Here is a 24812-nt window from a genome sequence, read left to right on the forward strand (position 1 = left end):
GAGGGGGGGGAGGTCTGGGGGCGGGGAGGGGGTTTTAAAAAGGGGAGGAGGGTAGTGATGCGGACCCCTCCCCCCCCCCGCCACACACACACGCCCCCCCCCCCCCCCCTCCCAGCGCCCTCCCTGCGTCTACCACCTCCTCCTCCTCCTCCTCCTCCTCCTCCTCCTCCTCGTAGGACGAAGCAAAGAAAACCCTGAGTTGCCAGTCCGTGTCCGTCCGTCCTTCCCGTCCGCCCTCCGTCTGTCCCCGCCCCGGCGAGGGGCCGGCGGCTCTGCTTGAGGGGGGCGGGGGGGGGGAGGGGAGGGGGGGAGTGTAGGGGGCGGGGGGCGGCCGTTGCGTTTTGCCCCTTCCCCCTCGCCCCAGCCCTGGCACAGCCTCTCTCTTCTCTCCCCCTTGGCGCCTCCTGTGGCACCGGCGCGGCGGGGGGTGGGGTGGGGGCGGTTGGAGGGGGGGGTTTGATGAGGTTGGGGCCGAGGTTCCGGGGCGGGGGTGGGGGGGGTCGGGGGGGCGTCCATCCCCCTGCCCCTCGCTCAGTTCATCCACTTCCGGCAGTTCCAGGCTCCGCAGTGGCAGGGGATCTTGTGCTGGTCGTCCTCGAAGTCGAACTGGTAGTCGTAGGTGAGCTGCGGGAGGGCAGCACGGAGTCAGGCGGGAGGGCAGCACGGAGTCAGGCGGGAGGGCGGCACGGAGTCAGGCGGGGCACCCGCACGGCCCCCGGCCCGCTCCGACCACCCCCGGCCCGCGCCGCCCACCCCCAGCCCGCTCCGACCACCCCCGGCCCGCGCTGCCCACCCCCTGCCTCCCTTTGCCCACCCCAGCCCGCTCCGACCACCCCCAGCCTCCCTCTCTCCACCCCCAGCCTACTCTCTCCACCCCCCAGCCTTCCTCTCCTCACCCCCAGCCTACTCTCTCCACCCCCAGCCTCCCTCTCCCCACCCCCAGCCTACCTCTCTCCACCCCCAGCCTACTCTCTCCACCTCCAACCTCCCTCTCTCCACTCCCAACCTCCCTCTCTCCACCCCCAGCCTCCCTCTCCCCACCCCCAGCCTACTCTCTCCACCCCCAGCCTACTCTCTCCACCCCCAGCCTACTCTCCCCACCCCCAACCTCCCTCTCTCCACCCCCAGCCTACTCTCCCCCACCCCCAGCCTCCCTCTCCCCACCCCCAACCTCACTCTCCCCACCCCCAGCCTCCCTCTCCCCACCCCCAGCCTCTTTCCCCCCCCCCTCCCCAGCCCCCCTGCTGACCTCCTCCCCCTTGGGGATTCTCCTGCTGGAGATGATGATGATTTTGTCCTCCTTGTCAAAGGTCACCACTTCGGCCACGCAGTTCGGGGCACACGAGTGGTTGATGTACCTGGGCAGGGGGTGAGGAGGGGCTGGGGGTCAGCTGCTTCTTCCCTAGAGTTGGGGGGGGGGGTGGGTTCCCAGCACCCCAAACCCCCCTGGAGGGCTCACCTGGCCGGGCCCCCGGTCAGGGTGGCGTCGATGACGTGCTCGTTGTTGATGCGGAACATGTAGATGCCACGGTTCTGGGGGGGGGGGGGAGAGGGGGTGTCAGAGCCCCCCATGTCCCACCAGAGCCCCACACAGCTCACCACGACCCTCAGTGTCCCCCCCACAGCTCACCAGGACCCTCAATGTCCCACCTCAGCCCCCCACAGCTCACCAGGACCCTCAGTGTCCCCCCACAGCTCCCCATGACCCTCAGTGTCCCACCTCAGCCCCCCACAGCTCACCAGGACCCTCAGTGTCTCCCCAGAGCCCCCCACAGCTCACCAGGACCCTCAGTGTCTCCCCACAGCTCACCAGGACCCTCAGTGTCCCACCTCAGCCCCCCCAGCTCACCACGACCCTCAGTGCCCCCCCACAGCTCACCAGGACCCTCAGTGTCCCCCCAGAGCCCCCCACAGCTCACCAGAGCCCCCCACAGCTCACCAGGACCCTCAGTGTCCCCCCAGAGCCCCCCACAGCTCACTAGAGCCCCCCACAGCTCACCAGGACCCTCAGTGTCCCCCCAGAGCCCCCCCAGCTCACCAGGACCCTCAGTGTCCCCCCAGAGCCCCCCCAGCTCACCACAACCCTCAGTGTCCCCCCACAGCTCACCAGGACCCTCAGTGTCCCCCCACAGCTCCCCATGACCCTCAGTGTCCCACCTCAGCCCCCCACAGCTCACCAGGAACCCTCAGTGTCCCCCCAGAGCCCCCCACAGCTCACCAGAGCTCCCCACAGCTCCCCATGACCCTCAGTGTCCCCACCTCAGCCCCCCCCCAGCTCACCACCACCCTCAGTGCCCCCCACAGCTCACCAGGACCCTCAATGTCCCACCTCAGCCCCCCACAGCTCACCACCATCCTCAGTGTCCCCCCAGAGCCCCCCACAGCTCACCAGGGACCCTCAGTGTCTCCCCCACAACTCACCAGGACCCTCAGTGTCCCCCCACAACCCCCCCCAGCTCACCAGGACCCTCAGTGCCCCCCCCACAGCTCACCAGGACCCTCAGTGTCCCCCCAGAGCCCCCCCAGCTCACCAGGACCCTCAGTGTCCCCCCAGAGCCCCCCCAGCTCACCAGGACCCTCAGTGTCCCCCCAGAGCACCCCACAGCTCACCACGACCCTCACTGTCCCCCCCCAGCTCACCACCACCCTCAGTGTCCCCCCAGAGCCCACTCCCCACCCCAGCAGCCCCGCTCAGTGTCCCGCCTGGGCACCCAAGGGTCCCCCTCGGTTGCGAGTCCCCTCCCCCTGCGGCCCGGCCCGGCCCGGCCCCCGCGGCGCCCCCTGGCGGCCGGCCCCCCTTTGGCGCACCTGCTCCTCGTAGACCTTCTCGCGGCGGTTGGCCACCTCGTTGCGGATGATGGTGCCGATGTACTCGATGACCATGGTGTGCTTCTCGATGTCCTTGGCGGCGTAGAGCCCCAGCCCCTGGATGCGGGGAGCGCGCCAGGTAGACGTTGTTCTTCCACTCGGTGCGCAGCCGCCGGTCACTGCGACGACTTGGAGTGCACAAACTGCTTGCTGTAGGGGGTGTTGGTCTCCCCGGTGAAGGTGCTCTGGTAGGCCTTGGACATGCTGGTGCTGTTCAGGGTGTGGGGCCTGAAGGGGCAGCAGGAGGGGGAGGCTCAGAGCCGCGGGGAGCCGGCCCAGCTCTCGCCCCGGGGGAGGAGGGGGCTCGGCCCTGCTGGGGGGACCCCGGCCCTCTAGCTGGGGCTCAGCTCTGCTGGGGATCGCATCGGCCCCAGTGGCTCCTGGCTCTGCCACTGGCTCCCAGCTCCCCCCCCTGTGGATTTAAGTTCTCCCCACTGGATTCGGTAGATCCCAGCTCCCCCCAGTGGATCCCCCGCTCTGCTGGCGGAGCCTGGCTCTCCCAGGAGAACCCAGCTTACCCCGTGGATCCCAGCTTCCCCCATCAGATCCTGCCTCTTCCAGTAGACCTAGAGGGTCCCAGCTCTCCCAGTGGATCCCAGCTTTCCCTCCGAATCCCACCTCTCCCAATGGATCCAGCAGGTCCCATCTCTCTCAGAGGATCCCATCTCGCCTAACAGAGCCTGCTTCTCCCAGTGGATCCCAGTCCTCCCAGTCGATCTGGGGTTTCCCAGTGCATTCTCTCACAGTAGATCCCATCTCTCCTGGGGGGGTCCCATTGGACCCAATCGCTCCCAGCAGATCCCCTCTCTTGCGGGGGGATCCCAGCAGATCCCCCCTCTCCCAGGGGATCCCAGCAGATCCAGTCTCTCCCGGCAGATCCCCTCTCTCCTGGGGGATCCTATTGGACCTAATCTCTCACTCCCAGCAGATCCAATCTCTCCCAGCAGATCCAATCTCTCCCGGGGGATCCCAGTAGATCCAATCTCTCCCAGCAGACGCTCTCTCTCCTGGGGGATCCCAACAGATCCAGTCTCTCCCAGCAGACCCTCTCTCTCCTGGGGGCTCCCAGCAGATCCAGTCTCTCCCAGTGGATCCAATCTCTCCCGGGGATCCCAACAGATCCAGTCTCTCCTAGCGGATCCCCTCTCTCCTGGGGGATCCTATTGGACCTAATCTCTCACTCCCAGCAGATCCAGTCTCTCCCAGCAGATCCCCTCTCTCCTGGGGGATCCTATTGGACCTAATCTCTCACTCCCAGCAGATCCAGTCTCTCCCAGCAGATCCCCTCTCTCCCGGGGGATCCCAGCAGATCCAGTCTCTCCCAGCAGATCCCCTCTCCCCCGGGGGATGCCAGGGGACCCCCTCTCCCCCAGCGGATCCGGTGGCCCCCGGCTCACCGCTTGTAGTGGGTGAGGATCTTGGGCTCGGCGCGGGCGCAGCCGCTGGGGTTGATCATCAGGGGCAGCTCCATCAGGGGGTGCCGCCCGTAGCGGAATAGGTAGTTCTGGCAGCTCTCCACGCCGGGCAGCTGCCAAGCAGAGAGGCCAGGGCTGGAGTGGCACCAGCCTGGCCCCCAGACCCTTCTTCCCCGACGGGCAGGGGAGATCCTGACCCCTCCCTCCCAGCCCCCTGCGCCGGCCCTACCGACTCGGCGATGCGCAGCACCGCGTGCACCGTGAGGCCGAAGAGCTCTTCGCCCTTCAGGTACTCTGGGAAGAGCCGCAGCATGTCGGCCTCCTTCCTCATCATCGCCACCGGCTCGATGATCCTGTTCCACACGGCTGGGGGGGGGAAGGCAGGGGTGGAGGTGGGCACCTGGGCACCCTGCCCGGCACACACAGCCAAGCCCCAGCTGCCCTAGCACCTCCCCTTGCCCTATCCTCCCTTAGCCTGGGGTGGTTCTGCCCCTGGCCTGCTCAGCCAGGAGGAAGATGAGGGATGGAGGAGGAGGAGGGCAGGAGATGGAGGAGGAGGTGGTGGTGGAGGGCAGGGGGACAGAGGAGGAGGTGGTGGTGGAGGGCAGGGGGACAGAGGAGGAGGTGGTGGTGGAGGGCAGGGGGACAGAGAAGGAGGAGGTGGAGGGCAGGGGGACAGAGAAGGAGGAGGTAGTGGAGGACAGGGGGACAGAGAAGGAGGAGGTGGAGGGCAGGGGGATAGAGAAGGTGGTGGAGAGCAGGGGGACAGAGGAGGAGGAGGTGGTGGAGGGCAGAGGGACAGAGAAGAAGGAGGTGGTGGAAGGCAGGGGGACAGAGGAGGAGGAGGTGGTGGAGGACAGGGGGACAGAGAAGGAGGAGGTGGAGGGCAGGGGGACAGAGGAGGATGAGGTGGCGGAGAGCAGGGGGACAGAGGAGGAGGAGGTGGTGCAGGACAGGGAGACAGAGGAGGAGGAGGTGGTGGAGGGCAGGGGGACAGAGCACAGCCAAACACATCGGAGCAGCCCGAGAACAGCAGCCCACGAAGGAAGAGGAGGAGGAGGAGGAGGAGGAGGAGGAGGAGGAGAGCAACCCATCAGAGCTGAGGGAAGGCCAGCAGCAGCGCCCCCAGCTGCCCCCCCGGAGCCCCACCTTGGGGGGAGGAGTCGGAGAAGACCAAGTCCTCCAGGCCCTGCTCGATGACCTGCACGACGAACTCGGGGCGCCCGTTGTTGTCGCAGATGGTGCAGCGGTAGCAGCAGCGCCGGTTGTTGGTCCGCAGGCTCCAGTAGATGCGGGTGGCCTCGTAGCCCACCGGGTAGAGGGCGGTGACGCTGTGGAAGTCGGCCATCTGGTGGGGCAGCAGCTGCCCGATGGCGTGGAAGACCAGGCCGCCGACGCGGAACATGTGGAGCCGCTCGCCGCGCTGGATGATGCTGGCGATCTGCTTCACCTCGTCCCGCTCGATGTAGACGCGGCGGAAGACGGTGAAGCTGCTCAGCTCCTGCTCGCAGGGCCCCTTCAGCTTGTGCAGGGGGCACAGCATGGTCTTGTCCTTGAAGAACATGCACTTGGCGCGGATGGCGCAGGCGAAGTGGTAGACGCTGGGGCAGCGGATGCGGTTGCAGCTGTTGGTGGCCCCGGTCTTCTGGCACAGGCAGCACTTGGTCAGCAGCCCCCGGTGCAGGGCCACCTCCACGTTGATCAGGGCCCCCCCTTGCGTCTCGTACACCTCCGTGGACCACAGGGCGCAGTTCAGGTGGACCCAGAGGTCCAGGTCGAGGTTGAGCAGCCGGGCGGGGCCGTCGGTGGCGCCGTCGCCCTCCTCGTGGCAGAAGCAGCACTTGCGCAGGTCCCGCGGCACCTTCTCGGGCCGCAGGGTGGTGCCCAGCCGGTCGATGAACTCCGCGATCTCCTTGTCCCCGTCCCGCTTGGCTCCTCCCTTCTGGATGGTCACCAGGAACCGCAGCCGTTTCCACCTCACCCCCTTCCACTTCTTCAGCCGCGGCCGGGCCTCCTCCCCGTCCTCCGGCGGCCGCGACCGCGGCTTGAAGCGGGGCGGCGAGGGGGGCGCTGCGGCCCCTTCCTCCTGGGGGGCCGGAGAAGGGGCCGGTGGGAGCGGGGAGGAGGGGGCCGGGGTGGCTTCGTGAGCTGCCTCGGGGTCGGGGACCCTGGCAGCCTCGGTGGGGCTGGAAGGGGAGGGGACGGAGGGGGACAGCGGCGGGGAGGGCTCCTGGGGCGGGACAGAGAGCTGCCGGACGTCCAGGTTGGAGACGTTGTTGACGTAGCAGTGGTGCAGACCCTTCTCTGGGGCAGGGCTCTCCTGAGGGGCGAGAGAGAGAGGGGGATGTGGGGCAGAGAGTCCCGGGGAGGTGGGGCAGAGTCCAAGGATGGGGACCTCCAACCTCCCAGACCACCAGGGTGAGGTCTATGGGGCAGCAGTACCTGGAGCACAGCCCCATGTGTGTCAGGGCTGACCCACAGCACCCCCAGCTCTGCAGGGACCTCCCCCCAAGCCCTTCCAAGCAGCCCCAAGAGACTCAGCACCCTGCCGGGGGCAGGGGGGGACCTGGCCCCTCAAGACCCCCTGCACCGCCCTGCAGTCAGGAGGGGACCTACGAGGACCCAGCCACAGCTCTCCACACAGTCACTTCAGCTCCCTCAGAGCCTCCTCCTGCACCCCCACAGGAGCCACAGCCTCACAGGCACCTCAGTCCCCCCTCTCCCAGGGTGGCAGCCCCGAGGGGGACCCCCAGCCCCCCACTGACCTGGCGGAGCAGGGTGAGGAGGTCCAGCTCTCCCTTGAGGCTGTAGCCCGGCAGCACCGCGTCGAACTGCTTCAGCCACTCTGAGCTGCTGTCCGACACCTTCCCGGCCTTCTCCTTCCCACCAAGCACCCCTGAGGGACACACCAGAGCCCACTGAAGGGTGCCCAGCCCAGGGACATGGGGTGCCCAGCCTGGGGCCCCCCTGCAGAGCCCAGAGGGACCAGGCAGACGCTCACCGGCCACGTCCGTCTCCACCTTCTTGGCCTCCACCACGGCCGCCCGCATGGCGCCGTCCGGGAACAGCACCTCGTAGGAGCTGGGGATCTTCACACTCAGCAGCTCAGCCATGGCCACCATCACCCCGTTGAGGTTCTGGAGGAGGAGAGGGGGACAGGCTGCGTCCAGGGGGGCTCCAGCTGCCACCACACGGGGGTGGACCCAAGGCTCTCCCCCGGCTCACCTTGGCTGCCGCCGCGGACACGGTCAGCATGACGGAGACCTCGCTGCTCTTGCCCTTCTCCCAGGGGGCTCCGGGGCCTGCTGCCCCCACCTTGCCAGGGGGCCCCCCAAAGGGCTCCACGGCCTCGTAGGGCTTCGTGTCAGGGAACACTGGCGTGGGGGAAAAGGTTGGGAGGGGTCAGAGCTGCGCAGACCCAGGCCCGACCCACGGAGCCAGCCGGCTGCCCTAGACTTCTGCGGAGATGCTGCTGGGAACCCCTCGCCTCGGGTGGGTCAGACGCTGGGGAGGGGGAACAGAGGCCCCAGAACCAACAGGGAACCCTTGGGGAGCACATAGAGGACCCCCAGGAACAGGCCAGCCCCTACACAGGCACCCCCCACTCAATTTTTGTGGCCTGCAGACCCTCATCCCACCCTACCAAGGTCCCTACACCCCATGGACCTCCTCCTGCCTGGTCTCTACACCCCCCCAGATCCCCTCCCTGCCCTACCTCCCTCATCCCTGGCCCACACATCCCACAAAGCCCCTCTCCTCCTGCCCTGGTCCCCTGTGTGTCCAGCCCAGGCTGCTGCAGCCCACCTGGGATGCTGGCCCTGGGGATGATTGGGATGATAGGGGAGAGGACTCTCTCCTCCAGCTCCGGCTTGGCCTCGCTGAGCAGGGGGAAGCGCAGCAGCTCCTCGCCCAGGACGCTCTCGGGGGACGAGGCAGGGACGATGCTGTCAGGGGAGTCGCTCTCATCGTCGCTCTCCATCCTGGGGGGAGGGAGGGGGTCACAGGGGGAGTGGCTGCAGGGGCTGGTGGCAGCCATAGAGAGGCTGGTGGCAACCAGAGAAGGACTGGTGGCAAATGTGGAAGGGCTGGTGACAGCCAGAGCAGGGCTGGCAGCACCCACGGAGGGGCTGGTGCCAGCCAGAGCAGGGCTGGCAGCACCCACGGAGGGGCTGGTGCCAGCCAGAGCAGGGCTGGCAGCACCCACGGAGGGGCTGGTGCCAGCCAGAGCAGGGCTGGCAGCACCCATGGAGGGGCTGGTGCCAGCCAGAGCAGGGCTGGCAGCACCCACAGAGGTTTCATGGTGCCTGGTGGCTCACCTGACATCCTCGGTCTGGTTGTGGGGGGGGGTGGGGAGGGCTGCCAGCAGGTCCAGGCTCTTCACCTCTACAGCTGCTGTGTCTGTGGGGCAAGGAGTGGGGTCAGGGGTGGGTCGGGATTCATAGGATGGGTTGGAAGGAACTTTCAACACCCTCCAGCTCCAACCCCCTGCCCTGGGCAGGGACCCCTCCCCCCACAGCAGGCTGCTCACAGCCACCTCCAGCCTGGCCTTGAGCACCTCCAGGGCTGAGGCTTCCACCCCCTCCCTGGGCAGCCTGTGCCAGGCTCTCAGCACCCTCCTGGGGCAGAGCTTCTTGCTCACAGCCAAGCTGAGTCTCCCCACTTCCACCACCTCCCCCGGGGGCTCGGCGCCACCCCCGGTGCCAGCCACTCACCCTTCTGGCCGTGTGGCTCCCGGGCTGGGTCGCTGTCCTTGGGCTGCTCCCCCAGCTCCTCGGGGGCCGTGACGCCGTTCACCATCTTCTGCTGCACGGAGGGCGGCGGCGTGGGGGGCAGCGAGGAGGGCGGCGTGGGGGGGTTGCTGAGGTTGTTCTGCCAGGGGGAGAAGGGGGAGGAGGAGGAGGAGGAGGAGGAGGCAAGGGGGGCACACACACAAGCAACAGCAGGGTGAGAAGAAGATGAGCCCGGGGGACACCCCCCCCCCCATCCCCCAGTGGGTGAGGGGGTGCCAAAGCCCCAGGCCCACCTTGGTGAGCAGCTGGGAGTAGTAGTCGGGAACGCTGTCGAGCATGGCGCTGCCGAAGGTGCCCCGCAGCTGGCTCCTGCCGTTGATGGGGCTGCTGCCGAAGGGGGCGAAGAGGCTGAAGTTGGCAGTGATGGTTGGCTCCGTCAGGGGCAGCAGCGACAGCTCCTGGGGCACACAGGGGGTGAGCGGGGCGCGGGGAAAACGAAGGGCAGCCCCCCCCCCAGCCCCGAGCCGACCCCTCCCCCAGGCCCCCAGCCCCTACCTGCTTCAGCTGCTTCATCAGGGCCTCGCTGGGCCGCAGCCCTTCGTCCTTCCGCAGCTTCTTGCGGGAGGCTGGCACCCGCTCCGTGCCCTTCTGCACCCGCTTGGGCTTGGTGGGCGCCGGCTTCCTGGCGATGGAGGGGTCCTGGGGGGGGGAGGGAGGGAGGGAGGAGAGGGAGCTCAGCCCCGCGGCCAGCACCCTCCCGCTCTGCCCCGCGGTGCCCGCAGCTCACCTCCCGGCCCGGCTGTGCCCGCGGCTCGGTGCCGGCGCCGCGGCTCTCCGTGTGCCCGTTGAGCTCGCCCGGGCTCTGCGCCGACAGCTGCACGTTCTTGGCCCTCAGCAGCTTCTGCAGCAGGAGGTGCCCGGCCTCGGAGCGGCCGCCCGCTGCCAGCAGGTTGTTGGCCGTGCCGGCCCCAGAGCCTCCGTTGGCCTCCGGTTTCGTGGCCTCGTCTCTGCCCGGCTCGCAGGGTGGCACCGCTGCCGTCCCCTCCTCCTTCGGCTCCTGCTTCACCAGCACCTGGGGGGCTTCCCCCGCCGCGGGGACCCCCTCCCCTGCAGCCCCATTGATGTGGCTCTCGCTGGGGCCGGCCGAGTCCGTGCTGGGCGCTCCGGGGTCCCAGGGGCCGTGCGCCGGCTCGGGGAGGCTGCTGCCGGGCGTGGGCGGCAGCCCCTGCTCCGTGGGTGCCAGGGGGCTGGGCGCTGAGGCTGGCACCCCCGGCGACGTCTTCTTTGGCTCTTGAGGGCTCGGCTCAGGGCTAGCCAGGTGTTGGGGGGCACAGCCCAGGGGCGAGGGGACTGGCGGCGTGGGGAGCCGGACCAGGCCGGGCTGGGGGCCGCGGGCAGCCAGGGCTGTCTGCACCAGCTCGGCCAGGGGCTGCTGCTGGGGGGGCTGCTGCTGGGGGGGCTGCCCGGGCGGCGCCCGGCCCTGCTCCGTGCCAAAGCCGGGCTGGGGCTCGGCCGGGGCGCCCGGCCGGGGCTGGAAGGGGGGTGCCAGGGGGCGAGGGGGCTGGCGGGCAGGGGTGCCGTAGTCCGGGGCCTGCCCGGGGAAGGGGCCGGGGGGCCGCAGCGCCTGGCTCTGCTGCAGCAGGTTCTGCTGGTGCCGCTGCACCAGGAGTGCCTGCAGCTGCTGCTGCTGCTGCGGCGTCAGGTGCCGCAGCTGCGGGTTCTTGGCCAGGACCCCCTGCAGCTGCGCCCGGATCTGGCCCATCATGGGCCCTGGCACCTGCCCCAGGAGACCCGTGGGCACCGTGCCCGGTGGTGGCCCTGCTTTGTGCTGCCCAGGGCTCTGCAGCCGGGGGGGCTGAGGCTGGCCCTGCAGGGCGCCCTGCGGCCCCTTGCCCGGCTGCTCCGGTGCCCGCGGCGCCTGTGGCAGCACCAGGCCCTGTGCCGGGCCCGGCCCACAGCCCAGCGGCGGCTCTGCCACCCCCGCGGCGTCCCCCAGCTGCTGGGGCAGCTCCGGGCGGGCGGCAGAGGGGAGCAGGCTGCCAGGCTGCACGGGGGGTGCCCGCAGCACCTGCTGCGGGGAGGCCAAGAGGAGCTGCTGGCCCTGCCCCAGCTCAGGTTGGTGTTTGGGGGCTGGGGGCTCAGGGCCGCCCAGCCCCAGGGGGTTGAGGGCTCCCTGCTGCTCCTGGGCCCCCCCCGTGCAGCTGCCCCCCGCTCTCGCTGCCCTCGGCGGGCAGGGCAGTGCCGTCCACCCCCGCCGCGGGCTGGTCCTTGGCGGCCAGGGCAGCAGGGGCCGGCTGCATTCCCTGACTCAGGTGCAGCGCGGAGGGGGCCTGGGCCCCCACCCCGTGCTGCGGAAAGTGCTGGATCGAGGCCTGGCCCTGGCCCAGCCCCAGGAGCCCAGGCTGGCTGCCCGCCGAGTTCTGCTGCTGCTGGGGGGGCAGCAGCGCCCGCGACTGCCCCAGCTGCTGGGACAGCACCAGGCGGTGCCCCAGCATGCCCGCAGCCTGCGGCGCCAGCTGGGGCGAGCCCAGTACCCGCTGCTGGTGGGGGCCCAGGAGGACCTGGCGGTGCTGGGGCTGGGGGTGCCCCAGCACGGGTTGGTGCTGCTGCAGCCCAGGGCCCTGCGTGTGGGCCAGCAGCCCTGGCTGCTGCTGCTGCTGCTGCTGCTGCGGGGAGAGCTGCTGCACCAGGAGGCTCTGCTGGCTGCCCATCAGCCCTGGCTGCTTCGGCACCATCGGCTGCCCCACGCTGCCAGGCTGTGGGGCTGGCTGCTGCTGCTGCTGCTGCCCCAGCAAGCTGGGCTGTCCCACCATGGCTGTTGGTTGCATGGAGCCTTGGCCCATCATGCCAGGCTGCTGCTGCTGCTGCTGTTGCTGCTGCATCACTCCGGGCAGCGAGCTCTGTGCCATCACTCCCGGCTGCTGCATGGCTCCTTGGCCCAGCACTCCTGCCTGCTGCAGGGATGGCTGTGCCATCATGCCCTGGGGCTGCATGGAGGGCTGGCCCAGCACCCCTGCCTGCTGCATGGCTGCCTGGCCCATCACACCTTGCTGCTGCTGCTGCTGCTGCATGGCTGCCTGCGCTGCCATCACCCCGGGCTGCTGCATGGCTGCCTGCCCCATCACGCTCTGCTGCTGCTGCTGCTGCTGCATGGCTGCTTGCCCCATCACACCTGGCTGCTGCTGCTGCTGCTGTTGCAGTGAGACTTGTCCCAGCATGTTCTGCTGCTGCAGCTTCTGCGCCAGCTGCATCCTCTGCAGCTGCCTCTCCTGCATCAGGCGGCCGTCGGCTGCCAGCCCGCGGAGCGCTGGGTTGCCGCCGAAGAAGGCGTTGGAGGTGCCAGGCAGGGGGGGCACCGCCCACCCCTTGCTGGCCCATGAAGGAGAGGCCTTGCTGCACGGCCATGGGCACAGCGCCCTGGGGCAGGCGCAGGCCCCCTGCCTGTGCCCCCGGCTGGCCGAGGCCCTGCGCTGCCACCACGGCGCCCGCGGGCTGCTGCCCGTGCGCCGCCAGCAGCTGCCCAGGCAGCTTGGACATGAGGCGAGGGCTCTGCGAGGGGCTGAGGGCCAGGACGGCCGAGGCCTGGTGCTGGTGCTGCTGCTGCTTGTTGCGGTACTCGGCCATCAGGTTGGTGTGCTCCTTCTGCTGCTTCCGCACCTGCCGGGCACACGGGCACTGCTTGGCACGGGGAGGGCGCCAGCGCTGGCCGCCCAGCACCGGCAACAGGGGGGTGGGGGGCACAATTAGTGCCACGGGGGTCATGTTTGCGCTGGGGACACATCTGCCCTGGGCATGGCACAGTGGTGGTGCCAGGGTGGTCACATCTGTGCTGGGCACACCACATCTGCCCTGGGCATGGCACAGTGGTGGTGCCAGGGGGGTCACATTTGTGCTGGGGACACCACATCTGCCCTGGGCATGGCACAGTGGTGGTGCTGGGGGGTCACATCTGCACTGGGCATGGCACAATTAGTGCCAGGTCTGGCGTGTCTGTACTGGGCACACCACTGGGCATGGCAGAGTAGTAGTGCCAGGGCGGTCACATCTGCCCTGGGCATGGCACAATTAGCGCCAGGTCTGGCGTGTCTGTACTGGGGACACCACTGGGCATGGCACAGTGGTGGTGCCAGGGGGGTCACATCTGCGCTGGGGACACCACATCTGCCCTGGGCATAGCACAATTAGCGCCAGGGATGGCACATCTGTACTGGGGACACCACTGGGCATAGCACAGTGGTGGTGCCAAGGTGGTCACATCTGCACTGGGGACACCACATCTGCCCTGGGCATGGCACTATTAGTACCAGGGCTAGCACATCTGTACTGGGGACACCACTGGGCATGGCACAGTGGTGGTGCCAGGGGGGTCACATCTGCACTGGGCATGGCACAATTAGCGCCAGGGCTAGCACATCGGTACTGGGGACACCACTGGGCATGGCACAGCGGTAGTGCCAGGAACACTACGTCTGCACTAGAGGCAGTGGGAGGGCACAGCGCATCTGCACCGGGCAGGTACCACCCACCCCCCAACCCGCCCCCAGGGCGCCCCCCCGTGCCCTCACCTGGTCCAGCTGCTTCTGGATCTTGCTCTGCTGCTCGGTCACCAGCTTCAGCTTCTCGGCGTCGGCCTCGGGGAACTCCCTGCCAGCCTTCTTGGCCGTGCGCTGCTTGGCACACAGAGCCTTGCGCGACTTGCGGTGGGCACCGATCTGCTCCTCCAGCACCTTCAGCTGCATCTGCAGCAGCTGCTGCGTGTGGAACAGCCACTCCTCGTACTGCCGCTGGTCAGCCTCGTCTGGGGGGGCAGGCAGAGGGGCAGGGCTCAGAGGGGGGTGGCAGCAGGGGGCAGAGGGCTCCCCCGGGGAGAGGGCTTGGGGGCGGTAGAGAATAGGCCAAGGGGGGGCAGCAAGGAGAGGGCCAAGGGGGAAGGGGGCTCGGGGCAGCAGGCAGAGGGCCCAGAGGAAAGCCAGGAGAGGGTTCAGGGGCAGAGAGGAGAAGGTCTGGAGGCAGAGTACCCCAGGGAGAGGGCAGCAGTGGGGCACAGAAGGCTCAGGGCAGTAAGCAGAGGGCCCAGGGGAAGCAGCAAGAGGGCTCAGGGGCAGTGGGCTCAGGGCAGCAGGGACCCCAGCTCCAGATGGAGTGTGGCCATAGCCCTGCTCAGCCCAGGGGGTGCAGGCAGGGGGAGCAGGGCTGGCACCAGGCTGGGTACTCACTGATAACACCCTGGGCAAAGGTGGGTGGGTTGGGGCGAGCCTGGGTCGGGTCGGTGCCACTTCGCTCCTGGCAGAGAGGAGAGGGTTGGGGACGTGATGGGGGCACTGGAGCCTCCTTCTCTGGAGGGCTTCCAAGCCCACCTGGGCAAGCTGCTGGGGGGGACCCTGCTGGAGCAGGGGGGCTGGACTGGGGGAGCTCCAGAGGTCCCTTCCCACCCCCAACCACGCTGGGATGCAGGGATTCAGTGCTCAGCTCTGGGGCACAAGTTGCAGCTGGGGGATTGCTTAGTCTGGCACAGCCCCCACCCCTGGAGGTGTTCCAGCCTTGGGGCCACAGCCTTGGGGCCGTGCTGGGCTGATGCTGGGGCTGGGTGACCTTGGGAGGCCTTTTCCAACCCAAACACTCCTCTGGTTCTGTGACCACAGCTCCCAGCCCCAAGGCCAAAACCTGCTCCAGACCAGCAGCCCCTCCCAAGCCTGCTGAGGCAAACCAGAGCAGCACTGCTGCTCCCCTCAGTCAGGCAGAGCCCTGGGAGCAGGGGGGTGGTTCCCAACCTCCTTCACCCCAGACTGATAAATGGCTTTGAGGATCCAGCAGCAGCAGCTCCCTGCCAGCCACCACCTCCGAGCCCCTGCCCAGCACACCCCCACACCATCCCCCCCGTGCCCCTCTCCACAGCCCCCAGCGCCCCAGGGAGACACAACCCCCAGCAGGCAGAGCAGCTCCAGCCTGGCAGCAGCTCCTCAGCACCAAGGTGACCTCTGGATGCCACCCCCCCAGCCCCCTACTCACCTGCCCACTCCCTGCCAGGAGGTGATTCTGCATCTCGGACACGGCTGGGCCCCCCGAGAGCCGCTGGGCCAGCAGCGAGACCTGTTGCCTTTTGAGGGGGGGACACCCACAGACACCAGGGATGAGCTGGCACCCAGGCACCCTGCCCACCCCACCCTGCCACGCCCCACCCTGCCCCTCCCCTACCTGTTCATGCCCGGGGCCACGCCGATGCTGCCCTGAGCCATCACCCTCTTGATGCCCTTCAGTGCCACCATCTTGGCCTTGGCAATGGGGTCCATGATGTCCTCGGCTGCAAACTTGTCCAGGTCTAGGCAAGAGAGAGGCCCCCCCGTGGGCAGTGCTGCAGCACAGCCAGCACCCCCAAAAAGCACCCAGGACCCCCAGAGCAGAGGCCCCAGGACCCCCCCCAGAACAGCCCCTACCTGTGTCTGGGAAGAAGCTGTTGGCCAGCTGCTGCTGCATGACGAGCTGGGGAGGGGGCTTCATGCCCAGGCCCGGGGGCTGCACCCCAGCCATCGGCTTCTGCACCAGCACCTGCTGCTGGCTCTGCTGCGGCTGGGCCAGGGCCACCTGCACGCCGTGGGGCGCCGCCAGCACGTGGGGCTGCCCGGGGGCCATGCCCATGTGGGGGGTCAGGCCTGGGCCCTGCTGGGGCGTGCCCAGCCGGGGAGGCTGCGGCGGCATCAGCGGCGGCCTGGCCACCAGCCCCAGCTGGAGAGGAGTCTGCTGGGCGCCCAGGCGGGGAGGGGGCTGCCCCTCGGGGGGCTGCCCAGCCGCCGTGGGGTGCAGCAGGGGGTGCCCCGGGGCCGGCAGGTGGGGGGCGCCCCGGGGCAGGTGGGCTGACATCTGCTGCTTCTTCTGCAGCTCCTTCTTCTCGTGCTCCAGCAGGTCCTCGATGAGCAGGGGCAGCTCGCTGGCCACCAGGGAGCTCTCCATCTTGTCCAGGTCGTCGGCTGGCGACTGCCTGGCGCTGCCCAGGCCCAGGGCTCCGCCGTCCAGCTCGAACTTCTCCAGCAAGGGGTTGCCCTGGCTGCCCAGCTGGGCAGGCGCCAGCCCGCGGCCGGGGCCGCCGTAGGGATCCTTCTCCGGCACGGGGACTCCAGGGTGGGCGGCGCCGGGGAAGTGACTCAAGCCCAGGCGCCCCGTGCCAGCCCCGGGGCTCAGCAGGCTCTGCCCAGGTTTGAGGCTCAGCCCCAGCGAGGCTGAGATCTTGTCCGTGCCCTGCAGGGCCTCGGCCTTGACGGGCACCGGGAGCCGCTCGGGGCCGCCGGGGGCGGTGAACTGGCAGGGAGAGGTCTTCAGGCAGCCCTCCTCCAGCTTGGGCTTGACGTCGGCGGGCACCGCGCCCCCCGTGCCCACCTTGCCCTCCGCGCCCTGCGCCTTGAAAGCCGCCTCGGGGGGCGGCGCGGCGGCCGGGGGGCAGGCGGCGGCTCCCAAGCCGGCCCCGGGGGGCGCTTCCTTGGGCACCTCCCTGTCCTGGGCGGGCGGCGCAGGGTCTTTGCCGTCGGGGGGGTCAGGCAGCTTGAGGCCGGGCACCGAGGGCTCGGTCTGGAGCTGGGCCTCGCGCTCGGCCTTCTCGTTGGCAGACTCCACCAGGCGCAGGTGCTCGTTGAAGATGTCCTTCTTGTCCCCCGTGTCCAGCTCGGGGTCGGTGTAGGCCAGCAGGTCGAACTCGCCCCCGTTCAGGAGGTCGTCCAGGTGGGGGTCTGCGCCCTCCAGGCTGTCCAGGTTGTCCAGGTCGTCGTCCCCCTTGGCCACGTCGGGATCCAGGCTCAGGTTGGCCAAGTCGTCGTCGTCGTCTTCCAGGTCCTTGTGGGAGCCGAAGTCGTCGTCCAGGTCGGGCTCCACTGGCACCTCGCAGGGCAGCCTGCTCCCCTCCAGGCTCAGGTGGCTCTTGCCCGGGCCGGCAGCTGGCACCGGCTCCGGGGCGGCGCTGGTGGTGCCCTCCTTGGGCGGCTCGGGGCGCAGGGCGGAGCCGGAGGCCAGGGGGCGCGGGGGGAGGTGCTGCAGCTCCAGGCCGGGGCCTGGCAGCGGCTGGGGTGGGCACCGCCTTGGCGTGAGGCTGGTGGTGGCTGTTGCTCAGCTCGGCTCCCTGCGGCGACGCCGGCGGCAGGGGCGCTGCCATCTTCTGGGGCTGCAGCGCCGGGGTGGGCAGCGCCTGCATGGGCATGACCGGGGCGCAGAGGGCCTGGGGGGTGCCCTCTTCCCCCGGCAGGAAGAAGCGCGGCCGGGGAGCCTGGGGGGCAAAGGGGGGGCCCACGACCCCCCCGGGGCCCTTCTGCACGTTGTGCCGCAGCTCGATGAAGGGGGCGCCCAGGGCGGCGGGTGAGGCGGGCACCGCCTCGGCAGGGGCTGGCAGGCGAGCGCCCAGGGCGGTGCCAGCCGTGGGCGGGGCGAAGCGGGAGGGGACCTGGAGCCGCAGGGCCGCGGCCGCCGCCTGCTGCTGCTGCTGCTGCTGCTGCCAGAGGTGCTGCTGCGGGGGCTGTGCCGGGAAGACCCCACGGGGGTAGAAGGCCTGGGGGGGGCCCCCACTGTCGCCCTGCAAGACACCGCGGTGTCGGCACGGGGGTGATGCCCCAGGCAGGGCGCCCCGAGTGCCAACCCCCTTCAGACCATGCCAGGGAGGCCTCCCTCACTCCTGCCAGACGTGGCAAGCCCCCCGGCACTGCCCCTGGCACTCACCTCCCGTTGATGTCCAGGGCCACCGGGGTGGCTGCTGGGGGGGGGCCCGTGCCAGCCGCTCGTCCTGCCCGAACGCCGCCTGCACCATGACGGAGCCTGGCAGCTTCCCAGCGCCAGCGGCGCTGCCCCAGCGGCCCCAGGAGGCTCTTGTCCTGCAGGAGGAGGAGGAGGAGGAGGGCAGGGTGAGGGCTGGATGCCCTCTGCTGTGGGGGCAGGGTGAGGGCTGGATGCCCTCTGCTGTGGGGACAGCCTGAGGGCGTTGGGGCTGTGCAGCCTGGGGGAGAGAAGGCTCCGAGGAGACCTTCCTGTGGCTTTCCCAGAGGCAAGAAGGGGCTGGGGGAGGGCAGGAGGAAATTCTTGAGAGTGAGGCTGGGGAGACACTGGCACAGGTTGCCCAGGAGGATGCCCCCTCCCTGGAGGTGTTCAAGGCCAGGCTGGCACTGGGGATGGATCTTTGAGGTCCCTTCCCTCCCCACCAATAAGCAGCCAGCTGGGGACAGACTTCTGAGCAGGAATTGCTGTGAGGAGACAGAGCCTGAAGGGTTTGAACTGCAAGGAGGAGACTCAGGAGTGGAGAGAAGAAATCCTTCAGGCTACTGAGACCCTGGCCTGGGCTACCCAGAGAGGTGCCAGCTGCCCCAATCCCTACCCCAGCTCAGGTCATTTGGGGCAACCTGCTCCACTTCCAGGTCAAGCTGCCCCCGAGAGGTCCCTGCCCGGCCAACGCTTTGATGCCTCCCTGACACAGCACCACCCCCCTGCTGCCCCCCAGCCCTGCCCAGCTCTCCCACCTGTGCTGGCTGGAAGGGGGCCATGCCCCTGCCCAGCTCGAAGGCCTGGCTGGCAGTGTCAGGAGCCCACCCTGCGGGCGAGGGGGTGCCAGCTGCCGCCGCCGCTGCGCTCTCCTTCTCCTGCCGCAGGCTGTTGCGTTGCATCTGCTGCCGGATCAGCAGCTCCCGCAGCCGCTGGCGCTGCCAAGGGCCAAGCAGTGCTCAGCAGGGACCAACCACGCAGGGACACCCCCCATGGCTGTGCCACTCCCTCCCCCCCAGGTGCCCTGTGCCCACTACATGGCTGTGGGAGAGCTGAAGAAGGCTCCGAGGAGACCTTCCAGCTGCGTTTCGGTAGCCGAAGGGAACCCTACAGGAAAGCTGGGGAGGGGCTGGGGAGGGGCTGGGGAGGGGCTGGGGAGGGGCTGGGGAGGGGCTCGGGGAGGGGCTTGGGGAGGGGCTGGGGAGGGGCTGGGGAGGGGCTGGGGAGGAGGGGCAAGAGCTGGGGGCTGGAGCAGGGCAGGTTCAGGTTGGACATCAGGAGGAAGCTCTGCACAGGAGGGCACGTGAGACACCGGCACAGGCTGCCCAGGGCTGTGGCTCAGGCTCCATCCCTGGAGACGTTCAAGATCAGCCTTGCTGTGGCCCTGGGCAGCCTGCTCTGGTTGGGGTCCCTGCTGCCCACAGGGGTTTGGCCAAGATGCCCTCAGGGTCTGGGGTCCCCTTCCAACCTGGGACTCTGTGAACTGAGCTCTTTCCTCCCACCCCCTCCCCAACCCTGCCAGGCCAGGGCCAGCCCTCACCTGCCGCTGCTTCTCCAGCTCGACTGGCTCATGGTGCCCAGAGCCCCGTCCTGGCCGCCGGGCAGCTCGGCCAGCTCACGGTTTGGGGGCGCTGAGAGCCCCACGGCTGTCTCCTCCCTCTTGTCGGCCGGCGGCCCCAGGGCGGCTCGGGGCAGGAAGGCGACAGAGGAGTCCTGGGCGGCCGCCGGGGGCTGCGGCGGCAGCACCGAGGGAGGTCGCAGCGGGGAGAGGCTGTAGGGGCTCCGCGGCCGCCGGGCGGGCCCCAGGGGGCTGCCGGCCTGGTGGAAAGCAGGGGAGGAGGAGTAGGCAGAGCTCTGGGGCTTGCCGGGCACGAAGTGGCTGTTGATGCCGTGGGGCTGCTGCGATGGGGACCCCTTGAGCGGCTTCCGACACGGCGGGGGGGAAGGTGAAGCGCATGGGGGGGGGGCGCCTGGCTGCCCGGGAAGACGCTGGCGCCGGGGAGCGGGCAAAGGGGGGCTGCTGCTGCTGCCCACCCGGCACCTTGGGGTGAGGCTCGCCCGCCGGGGTGCCCCCCACGAAGCCCCCAGCGGCCGCTGGGCTGTGCGAGAGCGGCACCGACTTGAAGCCCGGCTCCGGCAGCTGGGGGCGGGGGGGGGCTTGTGCATGGGGGGGAAGGGGTCCCGGGACTGGGGCCGGGAGGGGGGCTGGGAGTAAGGGTCTGGGGACTGGAAACGAGGGGTGACAGGGGACTGGCAAAAGGCTTCGTTGGAGAGCGGCCCGAGGGTGAGGGGGGACTGGGAGCTGGACTGGGACTGGGGGCTGGCAGGGACGCGGGAGAAGGGCTCCGAGGGCAGGGAGCGGGGGGGCAGGGCGCAGCAGGGCTCGGGGGGCTGCGGGCCCGGGGCGTCAGGGGGGGCTGTGAGTAGGGGTCTGGGTAGGGCGACTGGCGGTAGAGCTCGGGGTGCCCGGGGGGCGAGGAGGCCAGGGAATGGGGGTCGGGGGGGCCGGTGCCCCAGCCCCGGGCTCTGCGGCTCTACCTGAGGGACCCGGGGGGTCATGGGGGCCTTGAAGACGTCAGCTGCCTTCAGCTCGGCAGCGGAGAGGTGAGGGCCCCCCGGGGAGTCCCCGTAGCCCATGGCGGGGGTGTAACCAGGTGAGCAGACCCCCAGGCCCCCCACTTCCTCCTTCTTCACCTCCAGCCCCCTTCTTCTGCTCCCCAAAGGGCAGGGGAGAGAGCAGGGCCTCGGGGAGCCGCGCCCCAGGGCTCCCCGGCATCCGAGAGGTTGTCCAGGGAAGGGCCACCGAGGCTTCAGGAAGGGGTCGGGGGTGCCGGCCTGGTGCCAGGGGGGTGCCGGGGGGGCGTGGGGTGGAAGTCGTGGGGCTGGGAGCCGGGGAGGGCGCGCGGGGGGCGGCGAGGGGCTGGGCAGGGAAGGCGCTGGAAGGCAGTGCCCGGCGTGGGGCTCTGGCCCAGGGGCGAGGGGAAGCGAGGCTCCAGCGGGTAGGCAGGGGCCCGCGCTGTAGGGCTCGTCGGGAAGGCACTTGGGCAGGGGACTGGGGGGGGCAGCTTGAGGAAGAGCTCGCTGGGAGACTCCGACCCCGCTGGGGGCTTGAGGAAGCCCTCGGTGGCGGCGCCGGCCGGGGGGCTGCCGAGGTAGACTGGGGGCTGTGCCCGGGGGGCACCGGGATCCGCAGGTGCAGGGAGGGCCTCTCCGGCTTGCGCAGGTCCCTCGCCTTTGGGTCTGCTTGTTGATCTGGCTCTCGCGGCCTGCTGCAGAGAGGAGCCTGGGCCGTCAGAGGGCTGGGGGAGGGGGCTGGGTGGGGGGTTGTGGGGATGCTGTATCCTCCTGCCTGTGCCTGGGGGTGCGCCCCCTCCCTCCCCACCCCAACCCCCCAGGGCTGGGCCAGGGCCGCCGGGCACCTCCCTGCGCCAGCGCTTACCTTCTGCACCTTGCTGATGCGCTGTGCCGCTCGGTTATCTTTGGCCTTTTGCTAACAAAAACATGAAGCCAGCTGACTCGCAGCCCCCGGGGGTGCCCGGGCCCGCCCCCGCCCCCCCCTCCCCCCCCCCCCCCTCTGCCTGGGTGACTCCCCTGCCCCCTGGCACTCACCAAGTAGGGGCTTTGTCCGTGGCGGGGACCTTCCTCCAGAGCTTCATGATCTGTTTGCAACGGCTCGACCAGTCTGGGAGTCCGGTACGAGGGAGAGGGAGAGAGGAGAGAGGACCTTAGCCAGGGTCTGATGAGCCCTCCCTGGCCCCTGGTGGGTGGCTGCCACCCTTTCCCCCGTGGGGGTGGCCTCATGCCCAGCAGCTGGCACCGAGACATCCCCCAGCAGCACTGCAAGGATGGCTTCAGCCCCACAGAGAAGTGCTGTGCTGGGAGCTCCTCTCTGGACAGGGTGAGCCAGGGGTCCCTGCAGCTAACCCCCCCCCTCTGAACAAGGGATCCCTGAGCCCAACTACCCTTCTGAACAAGGGGTCCCTGCACCCAGCTCCCCCTCTGAACAAGGGGTCCCTGAAACCAAATCTCACCTTCTGAACAAGGGGTCCCTGAAACCAAACCTCATCTTCTGGACAAGGGGTCCCTGCACCCAGCTCCCCTCTAAACAAGGGATCCTGAGCCCAAGAACCCTTCTGAACAAGGGGTCCCTGCACCCAGCTCCCCCTCTGAACAAGGGTCCCTGAAACCAAATCTCACCTTCTGAACAAGGGGTCCCTGAAACAAATCTCATCTTCTGAACAAGGGGTCCCTGCACCCAGCTCCCCTCTGAACAAGGGGTCCCTGAAACCAAATCTCAGCTTCTGAACAAGGGGTCCCTGCACCCAGCTCCCCCTCTGAACAAAGGGGTCCCTGAAACCAAATCTCACCTTCTGAACAAGGGGTCCCTGCACCCAGCTCCCCTCTGAACAAGGGGTCCCTGAAACCAAATCTCACCTTCTGAACAAGGGGTCCCTGCACCCAGCTCCCCCTCTGAACAAGGGGTCCCTGAAACCAAATCTCACCTTCTGAACAAGGGGTCCCTGCACCCAGCTCCCCTCTGAACAAGGGGTCCCTGAAACCAAATCTCACCTTCTGAACAAGGGGTCCCTGCACCCAGCTCCCCTCTGAACAAGGGATCCCTGAGCCAAGAACCCTTCTGAACAAGGGGTCCCTGCACCCAGCTCCCCTCTGACGGCACCATGGGATCCCTACACCCAGCCTCCCCACCCCCACCCCCCCGAGCTGCAGCCCCCCCAGAGCCCTACCTGGATAATCCTGCTTGAGGTTGGGGAAGTTCATGTTGGCATAGAGGACAGGGGAGATGGTGGAGAGCTCCCCAGCTCCTCGTCCTTCTCCCAGCGCTGCAGGCTGCGCTGGTTGTAGGAGAGGCCTTCGCCCTCCCCCTCCGTCGTGGGGGTCGTGGGGGTCGAGGGGGTGGTGGCAGCCGAGCTGCTGGCCCAGGGGCTCTCGGGCTCGCAGTGGTCAGGGCTGAAGAAGCCACTTCGCTCCCTGCGTTGGGCACCAAGTGTCACTCACCAGGGGGCTCCTGCACCGCCCTGGGGTTCAGGCCCCGGGGAGGAGGCTGCCCCCCAGCTGCCCCCCGCTGCCCCCATACCTGCTGTCGAGGAAACGGGGACTGGCAGACCCCCCGGATAGGAATCCAAGAGACAGAGCCGGAGAGAGAGCCCAGGGAAACGCTGCCTGTGGGGGAAGGGAGGGGGAGGGTCAGGAGGACAGAGCCCTGCAGCCCCCCTGGGGGTCGTCAGCAGCCCTCAGGCAGCACAGGATGCTGCCAAGCATGCCCCAAAAGGCTTCTGTGTTCATCCCCAGAGCAAGAGGGAAGAGCCAGGGGCCTCAGCTCCCTCTACCACTGCTCCTGAAACAGCTCAGCAACGACCAGGACACGATCTAGCGGCCTTCCCAGGGCAGATGGTGCCTCCTTCCCATCTGCCCCCAGCCCAGCGGCGCCCCCTCCACCCACCCTGCCCTGGCAGGGCTGCAGGTCTCCTTGCAGGAAGGGCCTCTGTGCCCGGCTGGGGTCCTGCCCTGCTCCCCCAGCCTCATCCCTGCAGCCACGCAGTTGAGAGGCTGCTCCCCACGCTCCGCCGAGCCCAGCACGTCCTTGAAGAGCTGCTGCACGTCTTTGCTCTCCATCTTGGGCAGCTCTGCAGGGGGGAATGGGAGCTGCTGAGCCACCGTGGGCAGCAGGGGGGAGGTGCAGGAGAAACCTGGGGGTCCTGGCTCCCGCCTTGGGGGCCCTGGAGGGGAGCGTGGGGCTCGGCCTCACCTTCGGTGGGGATCTTGTCGAGGTCGGAGCTCAGCGCGCCCTCCGCCCGGCGTCGCCGGCTTCTCTCGGCGTCCCCGGGGTCCGGGAGTCCTTCGGCCTCCTCGGTGCCTGCAAGGAGGAACCAGCAGCTGCCTCCTGCCCCCCCCCGAGCGCCCCGGAGCGGAGCCCACCCCGGGCAGCCCCCCATTGCGCCAGTAAGGATTCCTCCCTGCGAGCCTGCGGGGTGGCGCAGAGCTCCGCGCCGCACGGGGGCGCTCTGTCTGCCGCTGGCCGCAGGGCGTCACAGGAGGCATCCATAGAGCTCAGCCCTGCCCTGCTGGAGCCTCCCCCCCCAGCGCTGCGGTGGCTCTCGGCCGCCTCTCGGAGGGTCCCCGGGGCTCACCAGGTCCTCGCCCTTCGCGTCGTCCTTGCCGTCGTCATCCGGAGCGGCGGCGCTGCCGTCGGTGCTGTCCTCTCCTACGGGAACCAGGCCGGGCTGCTGCGGGGGAGGGTCCCGACCGGCCCCGGGGGATCCTCCCAGCCCCTCTGCCACCCCACCTCCACCAGCCCTCAGCAGCCTCCAGGGACCCCCCAGGTCCATGACTGCTCCCCACAACCCCGGGGGCCTCCAGGAAGCGCCGAGCCCAGGGAGCCCTCCCGCAAAGCCAGGGTCCTGCACCCCACCCTCAGCCACCGCCCGCTCGCCCCAGGGCCAGAGCCGGGCCATACTCACCTCGGGGGTGCATGGGGGTCTCTCTCCTGTCATGGGGGGGCACCCTGCAGTGCTCCAGCCAGGCTGGGGTCCCCCTTGGGTCGTGGGGCCCCCCTGGGCCCAGGGAGGGGCGGGGCACCCCCGTCCCCGACGCCGCCCGCGGCCAGCAGCGCCTTGCGGCTCAGGTCCATCAGAGCCTTCCCGAAGAAGGCCTCCTGGGGAGGGAGCAGCTGCCATCAGCATCCTGCTGTGCCACCTAGGGTCCATCCACCCCCACCCTGGCCTCCCCCACAGCCACCCTGTGCCCCTCACCTGCAGGTAGGGAGGGAACATGTCTCCAGCTTGCTCTTCTTCCTCCCCCGGCGCCTCTTCTTCTCGTCCCCCTCTGCCGAGCCTGGATCCGCAGCCCCCTCGGCTGGGAGGTCACCTGCAGCCCTGCAACAGACAGCCTCTCACCACCTCACCCCAAAAGGGTTTGGGGCTGTCCCCATGCCACAGGCACAGCACCGGGGGGGGGGCCCTGTGACCCCTCCTCCATCCCTGGGGACAAGGGGAGGGAAGGGGAGGGAGGAGGGGAAGGGAGAGGAGGGGAGGAGGGGAAGGGAGAGGAGGGA

General features: G+C 69.4%; 1 protein-coding gene across 1 annotated transcript in view; it reads right to left on the reverse strand.

The window, feature by feature from the left end:
• Positions 1-316: 316 nt before the first annotated feature.
• The window catches only part of KMT2D (lysine methyltransferase 2D), a 25403-nt gene continuing 907 nt past the window's right edge, over positions 317-24812 (reverse strand). The window contains 55 exon segments of the mRNA XM_068170819.1: positions 317-624; positions 1250-1358; positions 1460-1533; positions 2809-2934; positions 2936-2986; positions 2988-3096; positions 4266-4396; positions 4513-4649; positions 5433-6603; positions 7049-7179; positions 7285-7420; positions 7509-7657; positions 8088-8263; positions 8600-8681; positions 8996-9152; positions 9307-9471; positions 9569-9712; positions 9801-11195; positions 11197-12363; positions 12365-12670; positions 13579-13811; positions 14230-14296; positions 15023-15110; positions 15209-15332; positions 15448-17068; positions 17070-17556; positions 17702-17751; positions 17754-17834; positions 17836-17859; positions 18499-18678; positions 19281-19303; positions 19306-19663; positions 19665-19895; positions 19898-20137; positions 20140-20244; positions 20246-20443; positions 20445-20516; positions 20518-20538; positions 20540-20599; positions 20602-20907; positions 20910-20963; positions 20966-21006; positions 21176-21230; positions 21346-21434; positions 22489-22560; positions 22563-22725; positions 22836-22921; positions 23189-23282; positions 23285-23385; positions 23508-23617; positions 23891-23963; positions 24220-24256; positions 24258-24413; positions 24511-24536; positions 24539-24633. Of these exon segments, the coding sequence (XP_068026920.1) occupies positions 532-624; positions 1250-1358; positions 1460-1533; positions 2809-2934; positions 2936-2986; positions 2988-3096; positions 4266-4396; positions 4513-4649; positions 5433-6603; positions 7049-7179; positions 7285-7420; positions 7509-7657; positions 8088-8263; positions 8600-8681; positions 8996-9152; positions 9307-9471; positions 9569-9712; positions 9801-11195; positions 11197-12363; positions 12365-12670; positions 13579-13811; positions 14230-14296; positions 15023-15110; positions 15209-15332; positions 15448-17068; positions 17070-17556; positions 17702-17751; positions 17754-17834; positions 17836-17859; positions 18499-18678; positions 19281-19303; positions 19306-19663; positions 19665-19895; positions 19898-20137; positions 20140-20244; positions 20246-20443; positions 20445-20516; positions 20518-20538; positions 20540-20599; positions 20602-20907; positions 20910-20963; positions 20966-21006; positions 21176-21230; positions 21346-21434; positions 22489-22560; positions 22563-22725; positions 22836-22921; positions 23189-23282; positions 23285-23385; positions 23508-23617; positions 23891-23963; positions 24220-24256; positions 24258-24413; positions 24511-24536; positions 24539-24633 (11830 nt within the window). The 3' untranslated portion in view covers positions 317-531.

Source organism: Melanerpes formicivorus, unplaced genomic scaffold, assembly GCF_026170545.1.
Source record: "Melanerpes formicivorus ecotype bairdi unplaced genomic scaffold, bMelFor1.0.p_v2 SCAF_630, whole genome shotgun sequence".
NCBI lineage: Eukaryota > Metazoa > Chordata > Aves > Piciformes > Picidae > Melanerpes > Melanerpes formicivorus.